At 34.7% G+C, this 26163-nt stretch overlaps 2 protein-coding genes across 5 annotated transcripts in view; one reads left to right on the plus strand and one right to left on the minus strand.

Annotated features, from left to right (window-relative positions):
* The first annotated feature begins 9 nt into the window (after positions 1–9).
* LOC114252616 (uncharacterized) lies at positions 10–17977 on the plus strand. 2 transcript variants are annotated; one of them, XM_089735380.1, is made up of 21 exons: positions 10–90; positions 171–225; positions 332–725; positions 1025–1213; positions 1489–1703; positions 2592–2820; positions 2885–2982; positions 3089–4532; positions 4642–5085; positions 5806–7743; positions 8001–8348; positions 8518–8847; positions 9307–9783; positions 9859–10161; positions 10377–11566; positions 11925–12179; positions 12810–12906; positions 13161–13375; positions 13870–13986; positions 17361–17480; positions 17878–17977. In XM_089735380.1, the coding sequence occupies exons 2-21, from the start codon at positions 190–192 to the stop codon at positions 17920–17922; spliced, it is 8484 nt and encodes a 2827-aa protein (XP_089591506.1). In that variant the 5' UTR covers positions 10–90; positions 171–189; the 3' UTR covers positions 17923–17977. The 2 variants fall into 2 exon arrangements, with proteins under 2 accessions (XP_089591506.1, XP_089591507.1); XM_089735381.1 differs by having other exon boundaries at positions 12–225; positions 13164–13375.
* A 750-nt stretch (positions 17978–18727) lies between these two features.
* The window catches only part of FDL (fused lobes), an 88751-nt gene continuing 81315 nt past the window's right edge, over positions 18728–26163 (minus strand). For all 3 annotated transcript variants that reach the window (XM_028171376.2, XM_028171381.2, XM_028171386.2), the window contains 2 exons: positions 24680–24876; positions 18728–24264 (listed from right to left, as the gene is read on the minus strand). In XM_028171376.2, the coding sequence (XP_028027177.2) occupies positions 22545–24264; positions 24680–24861 (1902 nt within the window). In that variant the 5' untranslated portion in view covers positions 24862–24876 and the 3' untranslated portion in view covers positions 18728–22544. The remainder of the gene's footprint in view (positions 24265–24679; positions 24877–26163) is intronic.

Here is a 26163-nt window from a genome sequence, read left to right on the forward strand (position 1 = left end):
ACCAATAGCGTTTGATGTTAAAATGAAACAAATTCGAATCGCAACGGCGAGGACTGCCTCCTAATTTAATAAAACGACAGTTTAAAAACTGTTTGTATTTGTAAAGTACCTACCTGCTTATGTGTTTATCTGTTTTATATCAATTAACATAATAAGAGTCTTAATTTCAGTTTAAAGTTAATTATAACTATGATACCGAAGTGGAAATCTATTCTTATTCATTGGGTGAGCAGCAGATGTGTAAAACGACAGATGTTCGACAAAAAAGTCTGTGATAGTTACTGTGTTCGGTTTTCATCCCATTGATCAAAGCTCTATTATCTTATTACAGATAAACTGTTATTTCAACAATGCCAATAAATACGAAACCTCTATTAATTTAGAGTCTCTTATCAATATAATCGCTCATCTGCGTGAAAATTTTAGTTTGGACGAATCTAAATCTTCTCTACTAGAAGCTCACACCGTTGAGCAGTTTATACTTGAAAAATATCCACATTTCAAATTTGAAAATGGAACTGTTGAGCCGGCTAGCGAGAGCGATTTTTACTTAGCCGCGTCATTGTTATTGTTCTTTGTTTGTGTGAATTCAAAACAAATTGATATAAAAAATGTTATGTGTAATAAATTGAGTGCTGACGACCAAGAGGTGATACTGAAATTTAGTAAAAACCTAATGGAGTCTTCTCCTGTTTTGTACCAGGACTTACAGGCAGCAATTACAGGTAAGAAAGGAATGAGAAAAAAAGCAAAGAAATGCATTCTAGGAACAAATGCTAATTTCGAATGGTAAATTTGGGAGTAACTTTAGAAGTGAAATGGTTGTGAAAGAAAATTATAGGAACTTGAATTGACCTGAAAAAATTGAATGGAAAAAAGTTTGTTTTTTCAAGATATTCAAGCTTGTAATCCTAATACATCCTTCTTTTGGTGAACGTTCCTTACACTGAATGCACAATTAAAATGACAGTACTACCTCACTGCTTGATTGTACTTTGACAGTAAATATTAATCTATTTTACAGATGCATGTGGTCAACAAATAATACCATCCACTGGTGTACCTCATTCCATTATGACTGAGACTCCTCCAGCTCTGAGGTCATTGCACAGTGAAGTACGCCGTCTGCAGGTAGCACTTGATGCTGAGAGGTTCGACCGTAATTACTTGCAAGATGAATTGGCCAGGACTAATTCTAAATTAGAAAAGTTGGGTAGGTGATTTAAAAAGAATTGTTACAAGTGCTAAGAAATAATTTTACTAAGACTTTTACTATGTAATGCATTATTTGTCACCTTCTCTTTTTCAAAAACATTTTTATGATGAATCTGAATATATTTTATGAACAATCATTAAAAAAAAAATGTATATAGAGCAAAATTATTTCTTTAAATCATAAAAATTCAAATCTTACCCTTATCCCTTTTCAAAATAATGGACTTAATTGACGTCTACTACTTACCTCCTTGTTTACTTTTTACATGTTAGCTAAAGACAAGGAACAATATAAACTTGAAATCATGGATTTGAAAGCTCAGATATCACTGTGTTGTGGACAAGAGGAAAATGCTAAAAGCTCAGAAACTAAAGCTGATCTTTCCACTAAACTTGCTAAAGACCTACAGGAGATGGAAGAGAGACTAGTCCAGATCAAAGGAGAGTTAGATGATGTTGTCTATGAAAGAGATTCATTTAGAGCCAAGGTATTTGTTATTTGTGAAATAGTATTGAAACTTGAGTACAGATATTATGACTGTCAGTCTGAATATAAAATGCACTTACTTATTAACGATTGTGCTTTTTGGTGTTGAATGTGTACCAATAGGCTTCTCAGTGAAATTTGGCTGTGTAGTGTCACCCTAGAATAGCACGACCTGTTATTGTAAAAGGGACTAAATAATTTACTGAAGATTGGGCTGCTGTATGCTGAGGCTGCTATTCTTTGACTATTACACCAGCATATCACTTGTGGTAATGCTTATTTATAAATTCACATTGGTTTGAAGGTAAAAAACAAAGTGAAGGTCTTCTGACTAGGCAGGTGAAGTTGCTCGGTAGATCAACGGTCCAAATTTTCAGAACTTGTATATATGCAAGCTTATTTTGAAAATGTTATTAGTGAGATTCAGACATCTGTCAAATAAATGTCTTGGGGTTCTATGATGCTACCGGTACAATACCTTTGTCAGAGACAGCTGTAATTTAATGTATTTGAAACTGACTATGTGTCTCAACTTGGTTAGTGACATTCATATTGTGATGTCTACACGCTCTATTAGGTATTAAGCTTGTTCACTCATAAATGTACTATATACAAAAAAAGTTTCTACGAGAATGAAATGGTTGAATGCAATTTACAAAAAAATGTGTATAGAAACTGTTTTATTATCCAGATACCCTATGTAGACAATATCTTGATCTGTTTGGATCAAATAGTTTTCTAAGAAAAACATAAATTACTAAAAGTTCATGAATCCCATTTGAATATTAAAAAAAATCTTATTTTAATAAAATTAAATTAGCTATTCATCTGTAGAAGTAAAGTACTAATTTCAGGATGTTTCAATTAATGTACAACAACATAATTGTAGATTGAAGAACTCAAAAAGGATCGTGATAAATGGTTTGGTCTCAGTCAACAAGAGTCTACTCGAGTGAGCCAGTTATCTGAACAACTTGAAATTGAGAAACAGCATGTAGCTACATTAAAAGAACTGGTTACTGAATTCCGTCAACATAATAGATTGAATCATTTTGACTCAAGTTTATTGGAATGTGATGACCCTGATGCTAGTATGCAGATTTTACAACATAATTCTTGTAAGTTTTAAAGCACTACTTAGTTTTTTTCCAATCAGTAAAAATAATCACAAATTCATTGTAGCTATATCCAGTGAAGTATGCGCGAATGTAGTTGAAGTCCAGTTAGGAGAAGAAAGAGCAAAGATTGTCGAATTAAAACAACAGATACAGGATTTACAGGTGAGACTATAAATATAATTGAAATTATAAATTAATGCTGAACATATAAATTGCTAGTAAACAGCTCATAAGAAGCAGATAGTATTAATATTATTCAACTATGCAGGACCAACTAAATGACATCAATAAAAAATCTCAACAAGACAAATATTCTTATGGATTAGAATTGTCTGAGAAAGAATCCGAAATATTTAATCTAAAACATCGTATCAATGAGGAAATTGAGCAGAAAGACCATCTCAAAATGTACTATGACAATGAAATTACTAAATTAAACAATGAGATCAATGAATTGGAACAGCGTCTCAAAGATAATGGTGAGAATTCCAGGAATATTATTGAAAGGAAAATGCTTGAGATTCAGACATTGCAAGAAGAAAAACTGTCCTTACTACAAAGCTTAGATGACGAAAGTGCTAAACTTGAAAATGTGATACAAAGCTTAAAGAAAGAGCTTGAAACAGAGAGGCAGTTAAAAGCTAATATGAAAGAAAGTTACGAAAGCCATATTATGAAACTTAATGAAAAAATGTTGAATAGGAATAATGAGCTAGTTGAGTTACAAAATAATGTATGTTCACAAAGTGAAACTATAGAAGGTTTATACCTAGATTTGAGAAAAGAAAATGAAAAAAGAGAAGAATTAATTAATAAATTTGATACAGACAAAAAACAACTCAATGAACAAGTCAATGATTTAAGCAGAGATATAATTGCCAAATCCAATGAAATTGTAAACTTGAAAATGATTTTAGATCAAAAAACAAATCTTATCGAGGAGTTATATAAAGAACTGAATAATAATAAAACTTCATTGTCGACAATCATAGAGGACAATAATCTTTTGGAACAAACTAAAGCTAAACTATTGATTGAAGTAAATAAACGTGATACAAGACTAGAGGAGATCTATAAAGACATTGAAAACCTCAAATTGGTTTTAACTGAAGAGAAAGATAAACTTATTTTCGATTTGGATGAAAGAAATGCAACCATAAACACCTTAAAAAATCAGCTGGAAAGTGAGATTAATTACAAAGTAGGCTTACAAAATGAATTGGCACAACTGCAAAAAAGTAGAATTGAATTATCAGACACTGTTAAGAAAATGAACAATGACTTAATAGAATTACAAAAAGTAATTGATGACAAAGATCTTATTGTTGAAGAACTTAATAAACAAAATGCTGTTTTTAATGCTAAAATAAATGAAGCGAAAGTAGAAAATGAAAAACTTTTTGAAGATTTAAAAAAACAAACTGAGGACAATTCTAAAAAGGAAAGTTGTATTAAGTCATTAGAACTTCAAATTGAGAATATACAGACAACTTTTAAAAATCAGCTGCTGGAAAGAGATGAAGCTTTAAAGAAAATTACAAATGCTTTAGATATAGAAGCCACTGAAAAAGAAATGGCCCTGAGTAATCTAAATAAGCTGAATATAGTAAAAGTTAACTTAGAAAAAGAAATATCGGACGAGACACTTAAGAATTCGGAACTTCAAATTAAAAATGATGAATTAGCTCATTTTATATCAGAAAATAAAACAGGTATTTATTTTTAACTATTTTACAATAAAAAAAAATTACTTGTCGTTTAAAAAAACTTTCATACATTTTATAATTTTTTATCCTAACCTCGTATCAATTAATGTTTTAGTAATAGAAAACTTAGAACAAAGTTTACAAGCAGAAAAGCAGACATATAGAGATCTTGAAAGTAATTTTAATTTAAAGATATCTGCTATGACTGCTCAAATTGATGAATCTGAGAAAATTAAACTAGATATGATATTGGAACATGAACAGTTTGGCCAAAATAAAGATTTTGTTGTACAAGGACTTGAAAGGGATAATGAACTCCTTAACAAGCAAATAGAACACTTAGCAGAAAAAATATTACACATTGAAAATGAAAAGAAAGCAGTAAATGAAAAGTTAAGTGATGAACTTTCACATAAGATGGATATTGAAGAGACCTGTAAAAATCAATGTGTTTTATTGGGAAATGTTAATGATGAATTAAAAGCTAAAATTGATGAAATAACTAAGTTGAGATCTGAATTAAAGTCTGCTGCAATAAATCTTGAGAAAACACATGCTGGTAAGCACTTTAAAATGTAATAAGATATTCAGTGGTGTTTACATTTGATATTGGATATTTACTGTTCTATCTAGCTCACCTGTATATATGTGTCAACGATATTGTATGCATATCTAATGTAAAGAGAACATCGTCGACTCAGAACCTATTGCATAGTATACTTGCGCGGTTTCCAATCTTATTATTGTTGGGAACTTGTAGATATGTATACATATTTTTTCTATTGAGTTGAAACAACATAGCTCACTTGGTTCTATAGCTACTAGATTCTATATGACCATGGACATTGTCTGAGCTATTGTACAATGGTTGTCCCACCCTTCAAACCGGAAATAATTACAGCATCATATGCAATATTTTTATTATTCCGAATATAACAGATTATATGTTTGTTTTTGTCTTAAATACTTTTTGGCAACATCTTTCTACTGGGTATTATACATTTTTATTGAAAGGGTAGCACATCCTTTATCCCAATGAATGTAACTGGAACTTCCACTTTATGCTGTAAGTTGAAGGCGAAAGCATTTATATATGGGAAACCCTTAAAAATAGTAACGTACTAGTGACATTGGGTCAAACGGTACTTTGATCATTATTGAATGTATGAAATATATTATTATAATACACGACCTACTGTAACTTAATTATTATATAGTTATAGTCATAAAATGTGAACCAACAAATAACATTTTTTTTATACATGAAATTGCTTTTCAGACATTGAAAGTTTAAATGATAAAATACTTAACGGTAATCACGAGGCGCAAGTTGTTGTGTCTCAAAAAGAAACACTAATAGCAAACTTAAAACAAAACTTATTAGATATTACAAAATTAAATGAAGAATTAGAACACACACTAGAAAGTAAAAACTTAATGATTGAATTGTTGAAAAAGGAAAAAGAAAGCTTACAGCGTTCTTCACAAGATTATAATAATAAATATGAATCAAAACTGAAAGAAAAAGTTGAATTCATTGTTAACTTAGAACATCAATTGAAGACCAAAGAAATTGAAATTAATTCCATAAAAACTCAACTAGGACAAAATGAAATACAATGGCAAACAGAAAAGCTTGAACTGACGAACTCTCTGCAATGTAAACAAATTGAAATAACTGAATTAAAAACGATTATTACTGAACTCGAACAAACACTTAATGATTGCGAAGACAGGAATACTAAACTAAGAAACGTTTTTGATGAACTAGTTGATGAACAACAAATAAAAACACTTAAGTTTGAAGATGAAATTTCTACCCTAAGAGAAGCACTTCAGTTAGAACAACACAAATGTTTAGAAATAGATGAACACCGGAATATGTTGGAATCTCAATTAACTGAAGAAAAGGCGATAAAGGATGCTTTGGAAAACGAAAAGAAAATTCTTTCAGAAGAGAAATGTAATATATCTGATGAATATAAAGATTTGCTTAATGACAAAGCTATACTTGCGCAAGAAGTTTGTGAAGAAAGATCAGTTCGTAGAATAGTGGAAGAAGAAAAGAATAATTTACTTTTAGAAAAACATGCTCTTGAAGAGCAGCTACACAATGAAGTATCCATTAAAATCAGTCTTCTAGAAGAAAAAGCATGCCTAGGTCAGCAACTCATAGAGGAACGGCTAGTTAGAGAACTTATTGAAAAAGAAAAAGAAGATGTGGTTGCAGATAGAATGGCAGTACAGCAAAAGCTTGTACAGTGTGAGACGAAAATAACTGGGCTTGTTAAAGAAATTGAATGTTTGGTTCAAAGGAAATCTGCCCTGGAACACGAAATAATTATTGAAAAGAAGTGTAATACAGAAGTAAGTGCAGAATTAGCTTCGGCTATAGAAGAATTTGAATGTGTTAAATCAAAATACAGTTTCGTAAAAACCGAGAACAAGAAGTTAATGTCTGAAGTTACTGAATTGAGTCAAAACAATGTAGAATTACAAGACAACGTAGATACCGCTCGAGAAGAATTAATAACTTTGAATTGTAAACATAATGAAATTCTTTCAGAAAGAAATCAGTTACATTCTGAAAATGAGCACTTGAAATTGTTAGAAGAAGAAACAAAAAATAAATTCAATGTAACTAAGAAAGCACTTGAACAGGTAGATTCAGAATTAGTTAAAGTGGGATCTGAGAATTCCATGCTACTTTCTGAACTGGAAAACTTGAAATCTAGGGAAAAAGCATTAATTGACAAATTAAATGTAGCAAATAAACAATTAGAAGAAATGAAATCGAAATATAATGCATTGGAAAATGAGAACAATAAGCTTCTTTCTAAAGTAGAGCTGCTAAAATCTAATGAAAAAGAACTCAAAAATAAATTAGAAGAAATGGAATCAAACTATCATGAATTACTTTCTGAAAAAGAAAACTTAGTTTCACAAATTAATCATCTCAAAACAGAAACAGCGGAGATTACACTAGCAAACGAAATGCTAGGCAAAGAAAACCAGTTCTTGATATCAGAAAAAGAACGAGTATTTGAATCGCTGACAAACGAAAAACATGTTTTGGATCAAATTGAAAATGAAAAGAGAAACTTAGAAAAAAATATTTTAGAAATCAATGAAATTCATAGTCTTGAATTAAAAGCGAAGACTGAAGAACTTAACAGTTTAACAAAAATGATGGAACAGATGAAAACAAAAAATGACAGTGAGTATGAATTACTATTAAAATGTTTAATTAATTCCTTTTAGTATTATGTATATTATTATTGATCTAATAAACACTATTACGCGCTGGGACTTGGGGTCAAATAAACTCACCAAAGTATAAAGTAAAACTAGTAATTAGAACACTGAAATATTAAAAATTAAAATGCAACTGATGACAGGGTGGTATACAGAGACTGTATTTTGTATTTATTTTGTTGCAGTGAAGCTCTAAAATGTAAAACTTTTCTTTTTCAGATCAACAGGAAATAAGCAAAAACATATCTAAAGCTTTGAATAAGAATATTGGGTATATTTTTGAAGAATTAAAAGAAAACAGTCCAAACAGTGAAATCCTACAAAAAATTCAAGGATTCACTGAGTTTGAAAATTTAATGGACAATGAGAAATGTAATGTGCTAGCAAAAATAGTTGAATATCTTATTAATGAAGTGGTACTAAAGAGTAAGATAGAAAAAGCACTAGAAAATGAAAAAAACACATTAAGCGAGATCCAAGAAATGTGTAACCAGAAGGAAATTAAAATATTTAAATTAGAAACTGAAGTAAAAACTTTACAACAAACTATAACTGAATATAAGACTGGTCAGTAATTATTTAATGTTGTATAAAATAGTATTACTCTTTGAAATTTTTAATAAAGTTATTGTAGAATTTATTAAACTAGTGTGGTCACAAATGCATCATCTTTGTTTATTATATTTTAAGAAAAATATTATTAAGATTAAAAAAATATGTTTTAAATATTTTTCAGAATTTTCTAAAAAAACCGAAAGATACACAACATCCATGAGTTCTAAATCTAAGGACGTACAAACTTTGCTACAAGAAAATCAAACGCTTCACAGTGACTTGGATGATGTCAAACAACAATTGGAATTAAAAGTGCATTCATTGAAGGAGAAATTAACAGATAATGAGAATCTAACCGACAAGCTCAAAAAGAGTTATGAATGTCAGATAGATAACTTGAATGTTATGGTGACTAAACTGACTAATTATTTGAAAGACAAAGTATTGGAATTGGATATGTTACGGAAGGAGAAAGATGAGTTGCAGCATGCAGTTGAAAAAAGCAATGAAGGTAATGTATATTATATGGCTATGGTATATGTAGTATGGTTTTTGCCGCTTGATATGTTCTTTTATATTGTTTAGTTGGTTGGACGAGTTCACAGCCCACCTGGTGTTAAGTGCTTACTGGAGCCCATAGACATCTACAACGTAAATGCGCCACCCACCTTGAGATATAAGTTCTAAGATCTCAGTATGTTCTGACAGTTTTCCTGTGAAGGAATTCAAATTTCAAGATTTGACGTAAAATCGCGGCACAATTTGTAGCCCATTGAATTAATGTACTATAACTTTCTTCTATTAAAGGATAATAAAAAAATAATTCTAAAGATTAATTTTTTAGTGAACTATTAAAAATTAGGAAAGGATTCATTTGGACAGAAGCTTTCAGGAAAAATATGTAAAAGCGAGATGTTGAAAGTGAAACGGACTTTCCATAAATGATCAAAATTTTTTTTCATTCTTACAGGTATAAAATCTCTAGAAGACGATCTAAAACTAGCAATGCAGAATCAAGAGAAACAAATTAACGATTTCGAATCTGAACGTCAAGTTCTGAGAAACATGATAACTGTGACCGAATCCATAATGGAGGATCAGAAGACTGGTTTTAATAATACACTCTCTGAATATTTGAAAAACATTGAAACTTTAAAATTAGAAAACAAAGGCATTAAAGAAACTTTCGAACAGGATACTTTGTTATTACAAACAAACTTAAAGGAAAATGACAATATAATCCAAATGCTCATGAAGGAATTGACTGACGTCAAAAACGAAAAGGTTGATATTGAAAAGAATTTGAGTGAAGTACAGGCACAGTTAGAGACTATAACAGCGGAACTGAATGCAGTCAATAACGAACTGGGTTTGAAGAAAATTGAATATGAAAAACTTGAGGCGTGTAACAGATCCGTGACAGAAGAACTTGAGAGACATAAAAACGGTAAGTACATATAATTCAATTATGAGTACTCATTAATGGGTAATTTGGGACTTAAAGATTAATGCATATTTTTAGATGTAGATTGTTTAGTAAAACATAACAAGGAACTGTCGAATCAACATGAAATATTACTAATGCAATTACAAGAGTTTGAAGACTTGAAGAGAGATTTGATGGAACAAAATGAACTTAATAAACATGCAGAATTGATACTCAAAGAGAAAACTGATTATATAGATGCAATTGAAGAAAAATTAAGTGGACTCATGCATGAGCTTGCAGCTAAAGACGCTATCATATTAGAAAAGGCAGCTGTTGTAGATTGTCTTAATAACGAAAATGTAAAATTAATCAAAGCTATCGAAGAAAGGAATACTTGTGAGTATTAAATTTTTTTTAAACCATTACCTATTTGCTGTATTGCCTTCTCGCTCATAAACAATTTTAAGACACTGTTATGTACTGGGAATTTGTAATTTATTTAAGTAATTGTAAGTAATGCTTGCTACAACCGTTAACTAAAACTTTTTTTTGGCAGTATACAATATGCACATTGAGTAAGTTGCTAAAACATAATAACTCATTGTTTATAGATACTGCAGCAAACCAAGAGACGAGTCCAGAAGTAATTCAAGACGTTCACAGAGATCAGGTAGATAACTACTCCGAAATTACTCAGTCATCACTGAAGAGTCTAAATACTATTAATGATTTGGAAAAAATATTACGCGATAAGAACCGTACAATAACAACATTACAAAGTGATGTAAGTTACATGAAGTCATTGATGGCCGAGTCCGAAACAAGACTTATGGACGTCACCAAAGAACTCGAACTCAGCAAGGAGAGCTGTCAGCAACTGTCGCATCAGTTGAAGAAAATAGTGTATCAGAAAAACGAAGAAATCGCCGAACTCAAGAAGCAAGTTAACAAAATGACCGTTATGGAAAACAGGGCCAGTCAGATCATTAAAGTGTCCGCGAAGTACCAGGCGATTATACTGAGGCGCATAGCCGAAATCAAATCTAATACAGTCTTGAAGGAACTCACGAATTTCGGAAACTCAAATACTTGCGACAACGAACTACGGCGCAACTTGAACGCTGGCACCATCACCATGGAAGATTTGGAAAACTTTTTGGAGACCACAGAGAGGCATCTACGACGATGCTCTGAGAAACAGATCGCGCTCCAGAAGGAACGAGACAGACTGAGCGAAGTGAACAGAATCAACGAGTCAGAAATCATCAACTTGAAGAAGTTCTTGACGGAAATGTCGGTCACATTCCAAACATTCAATTCCGTGAAGGACTTGTACGCGCAGAAGTTGACTCGAGTCGTTTCGATTCAGAGGACGGTCAGACGAGAAATATTGAGCTTAGACGGGCACGTCAATGATTCGGACATGTGTAAATTAGAAAGAGGATACGCGGCCGTAATGCAAGACCTGGCCGAGTGCGCTTTGACCATGCAGAGGTGGGTCGAGAAGTCCGTCTCGCGAGCCGTGTCGCCTGAGAAAATTAAACAGGCGTTTGCGAGCGACAACGAGCGCGCCTCCTTCGCGTCGACAACGTTTCAGAACGCCGGTCTCGAAGTACAACTTGAGGAGTTGGAGAACACGTTCCAGAAGCTTCTAGCAGAGGTCGCGGCGGGGCGTGACGTGGCGGGGCGGGGCGCGTCGGGACGGGGCGGGGCGGGGCGGGGCGCGGCGCCGGAGTCGAGCGCGCTGTCGGAGGTGCGCGCCGAGTACGAGGACAAACTCAACTGCATGAAAGCCAAAATGGTCAGTATCCTACCCCTCTTGTTAATATTGCTCTATCAAATCGTGTGGTGGTTTTATCTGCATATGGATCACTGACCTGTTCGTTTACCTGTGTGGCTCGTTATGTCGATTATTTATTAAATAAATTATGTTTTAATGGATACTTTGGTTTTATTTTTTGTTTGTTTCGAGTGTTCATTAAAACGTTGTAGTTTAGTTCCTTTGCTTGTTGAAGCTACGTTCTGACGCAAGGTAATTTCATTTGTTTGATGCATGCTTTTTCATGAGTGCACGTCAATGAATTTTTTTGCATGATCGTTTGGTCAGTCAGTACGAGCAGCCAAGTCTTACGGTACGAACTAAATTCACGAATTTTCAGAAACAACTGTACCAAGAGCAAATAGCCATTTTTAAGGAGAAACAACGAGAAGACATTTCTGTCCTCGAACAAGAACTAGAAAAAGCTCGAGATAAATTAGCTGAGTCGAGTAGAGCTTACGAGGAGCACATCAGGGGGTTGACCACCGAGCTTTGGAGCGTCGGGGAGAAGTTCCTCGTGCAGAGGGACGAGGCGGAGTGGTTGAGACGCAAGCAGAAGTCCGGCTCCCTCATGTCCCTACAACATGTTCATTCAGTATGTACTCAATTTTCATGCAATCGTTATACACTAATCATATTCTTCTTCTCAATCGTGTCACTCTTGACAGAGTGGTCGTGATCGTCATGTAGTGTTGGAAGGGGCAGACTTGATGCGTTTTACGATGTCGCGCCATCTCTCCCTGCTCGAGGCCATTCTACTGCACTCATTTAGGGGACCTCCCACTGCAGTTTTAATTTGGTCGGTCCTCCGCATTGGTGGTCTCTCGCGTGGTCTTATACCATCAACGCTTACCTGTACAACTATCTCACATAAACAAATTTATTAAATTTAATTCACGAGATTAACTTGTTGATTTCAATTAACCCATAAATCACAGCGGAAGGAATTGATATTTTCCTTAATACCTTAAAGCAGCAGTTCCCAAGCTTATTTTGCCTACTGCCCACTTTGAGAATAAATAATTTTTTAACGCCCCCATTTTTTCACTTACTTAAAAACCACAAGGGGGCGTTATCGCCCACTTTGGGAAGGCTGCCTTAAAGTGTTTATCTGAACCCATAGACATTAGAACGTGAACACCACAATCTACCTTGAGACTTATGGCTTATGGCCCGTAAAATATGGCCTGTAAAATATTGTATTATTTAATAACATTATTTACAGTCTGGTCTTGCCCCACCTCGAGAGGAGCCGTCTCGTGCTTCCGACGCACACTCGCTCCGTTCGTTACCTGTCAATAACAATGCTAATTCAAAGAAAGGTATGTACGTACCTTCTAATATATTTGTTAAATTTGAATGTGTAATTTCATTAATAAGATTAAATTAAATGTCACATTAGGATATAATTCCCAAAGAAAGATTCAAAAACCAAGATGAATTTACTTTGTTTTAATCTCAATTTTATTGGTATTACCCTAAGAAAATCCTCTAAAAATTTGTGTTGGACTTGGAAAGCGTCCCCGATTCCCCCTAATCTACTTACCTAAAGTATATTATTATATTTTAATATTAGAAGGTCGCGGCCTCCACATGTCCGACGAAGGCGAAGTGTTTGACAACCGCTGGATCAACGAGTTGTCGGCGACGCCGCGCCGCGAGCCGCCGCCGCCGCCCGGCGTCCGCCTGTCCGAGCTCCGCTGGAGAAATTCCCTCTGTCCTCCTCATCTGAAGAGTTCGTATCCCGCTGAAACACAATTCGCTCCAGCCTTGGACGAGGAAGATATAAAGGTAATCCTTGAAACTTTTGGAAATTAAAAGTTGTCGTGGCCTAAAGGATAAGACGGCCGGTGCATTCGTATCGAGCGATGCGACGGTGACGGTGTTCGAATCTCGCTGTCAGGTAATTTTTCTAATGAAATGTAAATGTACACAAGTTCACGATTGACTTCCACAGCGAAGGACTTGCAAGTCATGCAATAATAATATCTACGTCAAATTACTTATTTAATACTAAATGATAATACTATTCATGTCTTCTCTTTAACGACTATTAGAGATTAAGATGTCGATTAAAGCCTAAAAATCGACTACCACAAATTATTCTATTATTCTTCAATAAATTCAACGGTTCTTTATTATTAAGTGATATTCTTATATTTTATTTTAAATAAATGTTATTTTGATGTTAACAAAATAGAAGATTCAATTTATTATTTTCATGAAATGTTGATAACAAAATTTATTTGTTTACGTACATGTGTAAACAATATCCATAATTGCAGTGCGTTGGAGCCAACACGACCTGCGGAAAACAGCAAAGGAAAGAAGTCGGTATAACAGCTTACAAGAAACCCGGACCTCCCACACCGAGCAAACAAGCTGGGAGACTTTCCGCTACCGTGAGTGTTCAAGTTAACAACGAATGTTCGATACAATATGAAACATTTAACACTAGACGTGGCCCGCGAAAAAGTAATATTCCCGTGTCATATTTATTCAGAATTATCGTCAGCGAAACCTCGTGTAAAAGCTAGTGTATATATAAATAGGCAGACTAAACAGTTGAGTAACTTTTTCTCCTGTTTGTAAAGTTTTTTTTGTCAACTAGCTTTAATGTTGTAGATTTTAATAGATTTAGTACGTAGGTGTCAATGTTAGTATACCAAATTTCGAGTTAATCCGACGTTTTGAAGTGGGTCAAAATCATGTTCAAAGATTCCGTTACAAACATACATACATACGTCTGAAGCTAATAAAAGCGTATTAAAATTGACACCTACATACTAAATGTATTAAAATCTATTTCATTAATAACATTAAGGGTAGTTGATTTATTTTTTAGTTATTTTTTTATATATTTTTATATATTATAGACTATTTTTTAGTTGGATTTTCTATAAAAGCGTATTTAGTTAGTTTTTTAATACTATTATTTATTTTTCATTTTTTGTTGAATTTCAATATTATTTTTTTCAATTTTTATTAAATAATAACTGATCCGGCAGACTTCGTAGTGCCTCAATCGATAAATAAAAGACCTAAACTTTTGTATAAAATAAACTTAAAACAATTCGTAATTCCGAGCATTTTCATATTTATCTACCTTTTAAACCTTCTCTGGACTTCCACAAATAATTCAAACCCAAAATTAGCCAAATCGGTCGAGCCGTTCTCGAGTTTTGGCGAGACTAACGAACCAATTCATTTTTATATAATATATACCTAGTCAGGTCATAAATTCTGTCACATGTTTAATGTAAAATAATTGAAACAAGTTTATTCATTATGTAACCATTCATATACCAAAATGAACTTAACAAAACATAGATTCTTATGACACTAAAGTTTATTCAAAATGACCTCCGTGATTTTGAATACAGGCCTTCAATCTGCGCGGCCAGTCGTCTATCGCAGCACGAACGAGGTCCATGTCAATATCGGCGGCTGCCTTAATCAAGGATGTCTTGAGTGACTCCAAATTGGGATGAGGCTTTGAGCACGCCTTTTCCTCCAAGTGTTGCCATATCTTGTAATCTAACGGATTCAAATCTGGACTGGAGGAGGGCCAGTCTTCGTGCCGGATGAAGTCGATTTCACGCGCCATCAGCCAGTCTTGTGTGCTCTTCGCTCTATGAGCTGGCGCCGAATCTTGTTGGAATACCCAGTGCCTGTTATTGAACATGGTATGAGAAACAGGTTCCACAAGGTTCGTCAGGACTGTATTTTGATACACAACTGCATTCGTTTTTACACCTTTCTCACAAAAATGTACCTCTGTTAAGCCCCAATAAGAAACTCCCAACCATACCATGAGCGAGGATGGAAAATGACCTCGTTAGACACGCGGAATACGGTTGCTCGCTTCTTCACTACTGTGTGCGTACACCTTATCATTTTGTTTGTTGTAGCTCTCTTCTACGGTAAAAAATTTTTCATCCGAAAAAAGAATTTCCCGATATTTTTTTCCCGCGTACCGCTTCAACAAAGCGCGGCATCTCTTCAGTCTCAGGTCCATTAGACGAGCATTCAAACGATGTCCTGTTTTTCTTCGATATGCCCGAAGCCCTAAGTCTTCATTTAACACCCTTTTCACCGTGGTTCTGCTTAACCCCATCTGAAGGGCCAACAGTTTCTGCTTACGTTTGGGATTTCTTTGAATTCGCGCCTTCACAGCTTTTATCACTGCTGGAGTCCTAACAGACCGAGGGCGACCACTTCTTGACCTGTCATCTACACTAGAGTCTTCATTGTATCGTTTGATGGTACGATAAAGGAATCTTTTGGTTATATTCAAATTTTTCAGTATGTTAAAAACTTGAATTGGCGCGTAACCGCAACGATGCAACGCAATAACTGCAACACGGTCTTCTTTAAGCGTCCACTCCATATTTAAAAATGAGTAAAATTCTAAAATTTCTAAAAATTCTTCATTTTTATTTTCATGAACAATTCGAATTCAATAAACTTTTTTGTGGCTAGCATTCTAAAAGAAAAAGTTTTTACTGTGTGACAATACTTATGACCTGACTAGTTATATATAGATTATCGCGAGCGAAACCGCGTGTAAAAGCTAGTCTATATATGAACAGGCAGACTAAACAGTTGAGTAATTTTTTCTCCTGTTTGTTAAGTTTATCTTGTCAACTAGCTTTAATGTTATTAATGAAATAGATTTTAATATATTTAGTATGTAGGTGGCTTCAGACGTATGTATGTATGTTTGTAACGGAATCTTTGAACATGATTTTGAACCCCTTCAAAACGTCGGATTAACTCGAAATTTGGTATACTTATTAAGGATCGATGACAATTCAATACTTAAAAAAATATTGAAAAAATTGTAATTCAACTAAAAATGAAAAATAAATAATAGTTTTAAAAAAAACTAACAGAATACGCTTTTATTAATCGTTTAAAATCATTTCTTTTGGACTCACAAAAACTAATTTAATTTATCGTATTTATAGTAACTAATTTAATCCTAGCTTGTGAAAACTTCCTTTTATTAAAGTTTTTTTTTTTTTATTTAGTCTGCCCACAGGTTGTTATTACTGGTTGCTTATTATGTTTTGTATTCGGGTACACCATTTAATTTGATTTTTGTTTAGTTTTTTTCTTAAATTTTTGGTTTTGTTTTCGGGTTCACCATTTAATTTGATTTTTATTTTGTTTTTTTCTTAAATTTTTATAATTTACTAATTTTACTAATTTATACCATATTCTGAGTATGTACACACGTACGGAGTCTTCATTCCCGCAAAGAACCAAAGGGAAACGGGGGTGACTGAAAATCAGCGCTGTTCAATTTATCAACCTTGAACAGCAATAGCTGAGCCACCTCCTTTTGCCTTTTTCTCTTTTTTTTTTGCTTTTCTTTTTTTTTGTATTTCATTTTATGATGTGAAAGGCAATAAATGATCTTTATTATTATTATTTTATAGAAAACCCAACTAAAAAATAGAAAAGAAATTTTAATAAATTTGAATATATTATCCAAATAACCCTTCTACTCATATCTGTGCATAAAATATTTATAACTACTTATACCATGCACCCCACGCTTTTTTACAATAAAATCATTTGTTCTTACACTAATTTTAATTCAAATTTATTAAAATTTAATTTCTTATTTTTTGTTAGATTTTTTATAAAAGCGTGTTTTGTTTTAGTTTTTTTGAAACTATTATTTATTTTATGGTCGTATTGCGATCACCGGGCGATGACAAGCATTTTTTTAATTATTTTTTTTATAATTATTTGGTTGAATGTACAGGACTCTGAGCTCCGCGAGTCGCTCCGCGTGGAAGCCGACCCCCAGCCCTCGTCTCGTCGGACGGGCACCCCTTCGAGGTTCCGTTTCATGTTCCGTTCAAACAAAAACGACACAAACGAAGTAAGTTTTCAATTGTATATAACTTTGTTTCTCAACGAAAATTTCGATTGTAACAGAAAACATTGACGGGGTTCGGTGAATCCCCTAATTAATTTGTTTAGTCTAAAATGTAAATGTTCATGAAAACGATGCTTACAGGAGTAATTATATTATAATATATTAAATTATTTATAAGAGTAATTAAATATAATATATTATAACATAGATTTTTGTTGCGTTTCAAAAAAGATATTTCGATATGGCAAAGATGGATTAATGCGTAGTGATTTCCGTAATTTTACCGTTCATTATTTTTATGAAAAAATACTGTTCTTAGTAGTTTTGTTTTCAGAATCTTTGCCCTCCCCCTGTAGCTATATATTTAATGTTCATTAATAATCTATGTATTATATTACAGGGAACACCTCGCAGAAGATTAAGTAATATATTTAGAATGAAATAAAATTTTGTCAGCGTGCTCCAGTTTTTTTAAATTAAATAAACGTATTTATTGCTAATGATTGTTTTATTTTCATTTCCCTAGCAATTTCAAGACGAAATAATGAATAAATAATGGTTTAAATACTAATAAACGGGGATAGGTATATTGAGTACATTTCCGGATACAAAGGTGAAACGATTTTTTTAAAATATACTACGTAATGACAACTGCAGTTCAAGAAAGGAAAAATTGACAATTCCTATTCAAAGTTTTTTATTGATTGACCGTCTCTACGCCTCTGCTGTTTTAATTTTGTTTTACGCATAACCTGTTTGTCGGATGTTTGAAAGCGGTGGGAAATTCTGAAATATTGATAATCTTATGAGGATTTTATTTCTTGTATTAATTTATTGAAAATAAACTTACACTTGAAATATAATTGTGTTTATTAACTGTTATTATTGTATATTATGATCAGGATGATACTGTGAAATATAGTTTGTGCGAAACAGTAGTTTCCTTAAGAGAGTGTACATTTTACATTAACAAGTAATCTAAGTAGAGTAGAATTTAGTTTCGTGTTTGCTTTGTTTTTCCGGATTGAACATTTATTTTGCATTAAAATGTTATATTCGTCTTAATGAAACATCTGAATTTAATTTTTTTTATCATCATCATTCTTAGTACTCTAGTAGTAATATATTGCAATAAGTCAAATCACACAGCAAGACGACAGATGCAGAATAATATACCCGATGTCGTCCAGCATTGGCGATTGAGGCGTATTGAAGGAGAGGTGGTGTTTTTCATTAAATTAAACAAGTAGTACACATTTATAAATAATTTAATTCCGTAAGAAGTACACAAAATCTATAGCACCAAACATTACGAACAAAAACGTACAAAATTGTGCCTACTTTTTCATTTAAATATTTATAAGAATCATTACTACACTAAAGAGATGTTGAGACGTAGAACGCAGACATAGCAGCGCACAATTGACAGGACAAAGCAATAACTACGGAAACAGAGGTCGTGAGAGTCGCAAAATATTGAAAAAATATTATTTAATTACTATTTAATCCAGACCATTCTTGTCTTTTATCAAAATTTATTACCATTAGGTATTATATAATGTATTTACTTTGCATTATTTACTGGTGGTAGGACCCCTTGTGAGTATAAGCAATAAATAAAAAAAAAACAGCATTGAGCCAAATCTGTGTAACATTTCATATCAGGCATTCATACTTAAATAAAACATTACTAGATCGGTCGTCCTACTGCGTCTACTACCCCTGCGTCTCAACATGATATCCTTATTTTCATAGAATGTTAGACGAAGTGTACAGAACAACGATTTATAATACTATTATATCAACGGTAACTTTGAAATGCAATTTCAACTGTACTAGACAGTATCAAAGAATCAGTTCAATATGTTCCAAACATCTATTTCATAAAAATATGGAAGGAAAAAATCATGTCTAGTATTTCCTTAGTACATTTAAAGTATTTTTATACCGCTTTATTTTATTCATAGACGCCGTCTTAAAATTATACTTTAATGAATTTACGTCGCGTGTGGTTTTTGACGACGAAAAATAAGGATTAGGGATGGCACAAGATAAATATATTTTGGCGACTTTAGACTTGTTCAAATGTGCTGTAAACGGATTTGCAAACATGACTTCATATATTTTATGGTATAACCGTGAAAATTAAATTGAATTGTTTATATGATTACTATATTAAGAGATAAAAAAATATATTTTTATTTTCAAAAAATAATTATAAATTTGACTGTTATTGCACTATTGATGCAGCAATCATTATTGTATTAGGTGATGCCTGTAATAGTTCTAAGATTAGTAGTAATAGTTCTAAGTTTATAAATAAATAATATTTAAGGGTTGAAGTGATGAGTATCTGCAGTCTCACAAATATCAAGATATGAATATGTTAAAATCCAATTCGGCGTGTTAAGCCAGAGGGCGCGTCAAAAAAAAATGCAATACATGAATAATTTTTATCAGAAAGAAGAAAAAAAAAGTAAAAATTTATTTTCACATCCTTAATATTCAAAAATTTATGAAATAATTTAACATGTAAGAACATATTAAATAATAAGTTATTTCAAAACGAAGTAACCGATCAATGGTATTGTGACGATTAATATTATGAAAGAGGCTTCTTTAATTAAATTCATAGTATGTATATTATTTGTTCTGTATTGTAGTGTGTGTTAATGGTTGTTCTGTACGCTACGTCATCATTTGTGTATTGTGACGTGGTTGAGTTTGGAGGGTAGGCGAAAATCATCGCCATCGCAATACAACAGCCAATAATTTGTTTTTTCTATTAATTCCACCAATTTACTTAAACATAATAACTTATGCATTCACCTTTTAAAAAAGGGGAAACTTTTTCAAATTCATTACAATTATCTTGGTTTAAAAAAAAAACAATATCAATAGTCATACTCTTCATTTCACGAAATTAGAGGCATTAAGTCGGATGTATCATAATTTAAAATTGAAAACTTCTAAACTTTGGATTTAATTGAAAATTACTCTATATAGTTCTAGCATTCACGAAAACATCCCACAAGAAGTAAATATGAAAGTTATGTTTTTGCGGAAAGCAGATCCGACATATTGCATCTAATGCGTGGACATCTTAAAAAACTTTGTAGTTTAAAAAGCCTTTTTTTTCTTAGCTTTAACTTTTTTGGCAATCCGAAAAGATTTTATTTAACGCAACTAAAGTCTACGCACAACTATAATAATAATAATTAGATTTAAAATAAGTTAGTTACCATAATCGTGCCAGTTACCGTAAGATTCACTTTTCAAAGCTCCAAACAAACTTTTGTAGAAAATAAATAATAATCTCATACGTAAATAAACATTACCACGAGTATACAAAATATAATGGGATTCTATTTACAAATAACGATGTTGAAATGATTGTGAATTAATTAAATTAGATTTTATTAATGAAGACATGAGTAGATGAAGGGGGTTAAGTACAATTTTTAAGATTTTTGAGTTTTTACATTGAATGAAGGTTAAGTGTTTATAAATCATATTAGACCTTAAAATTTTGGATATAAAGGCTATTTTTAGAAATTATATGTGATGAAGCAGTTATGTACAAAGAAAAAGTAAAAGTTTGTGGCCAGTTTACTATTACTAAAACTAACAAATTGTATCATATCCCCTTCATCCACTCGTGTCTTCAATTATTAGTTGTCACTTATAAGATATGCGATTGTACTGTCTTTGTAAACGTGAGCTTTTTTTTTTAGTTTTGTTGTAACTTACAAAAAATAATATCAGTAATTAAGGAATTGATTGGCAATATCATAATACAGTCAAAGGTACAACTTTAACATTTTAATGTAACACATATTATTATGGCCAGGGTTACGATTCGAAAGAATAATAAGTCTTATTACAATTGACGTAAAAGTTGATTTCGATTGAACTGTTAATATCAAATTGTATTGTTAATATCATAATTCAATTAAAGAGGTTTTCACGGGGAATGAGTATATATATACATTTCTTTAATTGTCTTAATTTGTTAACTAACATTGAAGAACGTATAGTAACAAATGGCCGACAATGAAAGGTTTAATGACAATTGAAAAAAAAAAAGACAAATTTAAGCCTTAGCTTTGTTAGTTTAAAATACTTATATGTACACAAATATGTATGTACAATCCTTCAAATATACAGCAACAAAAAATTGCTGACTAAATTTTAATATGTTTAGTAAAAAAACATGAAACGTTTCTGACGACGATTGGAAAACTAATTTTTTGGACAGCTACAAAATAAATAAACGACGATTGTTTGATCACACAGGCGGCCCCCCAACCCCCCCCCCCCTCCCGGACGGGCGGCCACAGTTCAGTGTGCTTAGTGCGAGTTTCTTAACGCTCTCGATAGCGTAAAAGTTAACGCAATTTTTGCATGCAGTTGGAACAGCGACAAACGTACGCAAACGTACCCATTCCATACAAATACGAGCTAACTTTTACGCTATCGTTAAGAAACTCGCACTAAGCACACAGCTTACGATCCTAATGATTTATCGACATTAAGTTTGTGATCTAGCTAGTCTCATACGTAAAGCGCTGTACAGTTCCTATCTAAACTTACAACTTAAGCTAAATCAGACGCGACTCGGATAATACGAGCACTTCGAGTATCAGTCATTCGTCAAATCTCATTTCGTCTTCTCGCATTAAAACTGTATAATCTCAACAAACTTACTAATTTTACAGGAGAGTGTTTTAAATGTTTAACATGTGATATTTTTAATATTAATCATTTTTGCAACATTTATTTTTCTTTTTTTACCAGTACATTATCTGTATTTTAAAAGTAAGATAAAATTATGTAAGTATTAAATTTGTTAATAGTAGTCAAAATATAGGTAAATTAAAAATAATAAAAAAACTAAAACAAAACTTCGCTCTTTTGACAGTATCTATGAGAAAAATACTGGCGATACCAAATGATTTCGTATTTGAATTTAATTTCGAATATTTTTGGAAATTGTATAATTTTAATGCGAAAAGGCGATTTCTTATCTAGTTTGTGATTGTACCGTTGTAGTGGAGAGGGGCCGCACTAGAGGCACGCGTGCGGGTTGTGGGAGCACCAGCGCGGCCACAGCGGCGCCGCCCGCACGCCCCGTGCCACCAGCCGCGCGCGCTGCGTGTCGAGCCGCAAGTACACGTCCGCCGTGGCGCCCTCGGCACGGTCCGCCCACAGCCGCTCCGCCAGAGCCGCCGTCCGGGGCCACACGCGCGCGTCCAACCCGCCCGGACCCAACTGCTCCGTCCACTGGCACGCCGCGCCACCCTCCACCGGCCATGCCGCGCTCTCGGGCGTTTCCGTCGCCCACGGTCGGTGCTCGTACACCTGCTGCCACGACCGGTATGGCCCGCAGTGCCCGTCCGAGCTGTCGCGCCACGATCCGAACCCGCAGTCGAGGTACCAGGCGTCCACGTGCGAGATCACCGATCGGAAGCCGGCGTCCAAAACCGCACGCGACTCGGGCCACTGCGACGCGCCCCACACTTGGACGCCAAAGCGTTTTGGATCGAGCCGTTCGAGGTACGGGGAACGCGTCAATCGCGACGACCAAAGCAGAGTGAGCTCTGGCGCTTTACCCCCATTCGCGCGTTCGAGAACGTGCATGGCTTGTCGCGTGAATTCCATCCAAAGATCCATCGGATCTGTATCATTGAAGTGCTTAGCCCAGCACTGCTCCGACACCTCATCGCCACCAAGGTGGAAGATGTCGTCGACCCCAGTTAATTGAATGATCTCCCTGTAGACGTGTTCTAGTAGATCGTATATGTGAGGGTTGCGAGGATTCAGTTGGCCGCACGGAGGTTCTCCGCAGTAGGAACTCCAGGGTTCGGCCTCTATACAGTGCGCTAAGTGGCCGAGGCCAGCCTCCGGACCCCACCCGAAAGCTCGACCGACGTGCGCCGGTGTGTCTATTTCCATCAGCACCCGGATTCCTCTGATGCGTGCGTATTTAACAATTGTTCTCACGTCGTCGGACGTGTACACTGCGCCCGGTCCGTAGGCGCCGTGCTGCGCCAGTTGGGGTGCGCTGTCTAACTTCCACGGAAACGATTGTGAATCGCTCACGTGCCAGTGGAACGTGTTTAGTTTGTTCGCGGCCATCGCGTCTATGGTGCGGAGAAGCTCACTGACGGGGAAAAAATTACGAGCCGTATCCAGAAGCAGGCCACGGTAAGGAAAACGAGGGGCATCAACTACAGTTGCCGCTTCTAGTATGAGTAGCGATCCGGCGTACGGATCCAGCCAGGTGACCTGCAAAAGTGTTTCGAGGCCGTGTCTCGCTCCGCAGAACGAATGCGCTGTGATGTCTACGACGAGGGAATTGCCGGAGGGCCGTAAGGCGAGTTTGTAGCTTTCGTTCGTGTCGAGCCGCATGCGAGGGTCGCCGGACCCGTTCACGGATACCTTCACCAGTACGTCCCGCGGGGGTCCTATGTCAGACCGACGGTTTTCACCGACCACGCCATGTTCTAAAGTTCGCATGTGATTTTGCATCACAATAAACGCTTCGTTTAAGTGTTTGGTGACGTCGCGTGATGGTGACGCTATAACTTTGAGGGAGAAGCGGTCCGATCTCACGGGCACGGCCGCCGATGCGAGGCTGACAGGCCCCGTCGGCTGTGGCCAGAGCTGGGTGGAGGCGCACAGCATGTTACAAGTCTGCAGCGACTGTAGCGTCGTCGTATCCGACGCTTGATACCTCTCGCATCGGTCGTGTTGACATAACCAAGACCACTGAGGTTCGATGCCCCTACAACAACAATAATATTAAATTACATTTATATATTGTACTAGCTGAATCGGCAGACTTCGTAGTGCCTGAATCGATAAATAAAAGACTTAAACTTTTGTATAAAATAATAAACTTAAAACAAACAAAAGGAATCCGTCCGACGAGGGACAACATGAAATGAAAAACAAAATTGCTATTTTTATTTAACTCCGAGCATTTTCATATTTATATACCTTTTAAACCTTCTCTGGACTTCCACAAATAATTCAAGACCAAAATTAGCCAAATCGGTCCAGCCGTTCACGAGTTTTAGCGAGACTAACGAACAGCAATTCATTTTTATATATATAAGTATAGATAGATATAGATTATATTATAATTGTTAATTGGATCATGGCAGTGGTTCTCAAATTTTGTGATAAAAAAAACTTACGAATACATGGAGTGAAGCGGTCTGTTGGCGCTGTCGTCAGTCTGCTGTTTCCAGTAGAGTACAGCAGCAGCGGTGCAGGCGGCCGCGGCCAGCATGAGCACGGCTCGTCGCAGCCGCCCCACCCTCGCAAATCTCGCCGTCAAGCCGAGCCATAATGCATCACCCCACGACATCATCTTCATCACCTATCGATGCAGCTGAAAAGGAAATAATTTCAAATCGATTTGTCAATTAACAGTTTTTTTTTTTAGTGCTTAGATGCGTGGATGAGCTCACAGCCCACCTGGTGTTAAGTGGTTACTGGAGCCCATAGACATCTACGACGTAAATGCGCCACCCACCTTGAGATATAAGTTCTAAGGTCTCAAGTATAGTTACAACGGTTGCCCCACCCTTCAAATCGAAACGCATTACTGCTTCACGGCAGAAATAGGCACGGTGGTGGTACCTACCCTACGTACCTACATTACGCCTTTTTTTTTGTTGTTGAATATTTAATTATTTATAGTGTTGCGGTGTGTCTGGGCTCATGTTTTCACTTTACAATTGAGCGATGAGTTACACTACTGACGTCTTCTTCTTTCCTTTCTATTACCCTCTGCTGAGCTGTAGGGCTCGAATCAAATCCTTCCATTTACATTTACACTACTTATGTGTCGCAAAAAAATACTAATCTCTTTTAAACCCACTGATCATTTTTCGTGGTCTGCAAACAAGGTATTCGACTTGAACTTTGGACATCGAGTTCCGCTCGTTTTTTGATTTATTTAAAGATAAATAGAGCTATTTTTTGGACAAGCTTTGAGAGCGTTTAATGCTTTGGATTGTTTCGTATCGCACGGACCCTAATTGTTACAGTAAACGTGATTTTATTAAAGTTTTTATCGTAAATAATTAATACGCAACAACGTTACATTTACTAGTATTTTAAAATTATCATAGGAACACATAGGTGTTATTAAAATTGATATAACTATTAAATAAATGAGAAACGAAATAAATTTAGAACTGAAACCTGTACGATTCACGAAAATCATGCATACTCCATATCTAAATTTAAACCAAATACCGTTTGGTATTATCCAAAAAAAGATATCTACCAATATTAGGTAGGTACTAGCGTCGTTGTTTCGAGACGCGAGAGGTGTCTATTTCTATAGGGATGAGCTAAAAGCTCCCAGACGATGCAGCCCGAGCTTTTAGGTCACTCCAGTTAACTTTGTTCTTACGTACAAACGCAGTTTTGTTACACCCTTTTAAATTGCTAATTTGAAAACTTTCTTATGGGAGTCGTTTTAGATTACGCCAGAATGTTTATTTAAGAGTAAACAGTCTTTGATTTATTAAAAATTTATTCTCTACTGTCTATTTGATTAAGAGCTAGTACTGCGATTTCGCAGGCACAAGTGGTATCTACGCATCCTATTTATCTATTAACGGATTTAAATAATACAAATTTAAAATGCTTGTGTGTATGTTTATCT

The sequence above is a fragment of the Bombyx mandarina genome, chromosome 19 (assembly GCF_030267445.1).
Source record: "Bombyx mandarina strain Sakado chromosome 19, ASM3026744v2".
NCBI classification, from domain to species: domain Eukaryota; kingdom Metazoa; phylum Arthropoda; class Insecta; order Lepidoptera; family Bombycidae; genus Bombyx; species Bombyx mandarina.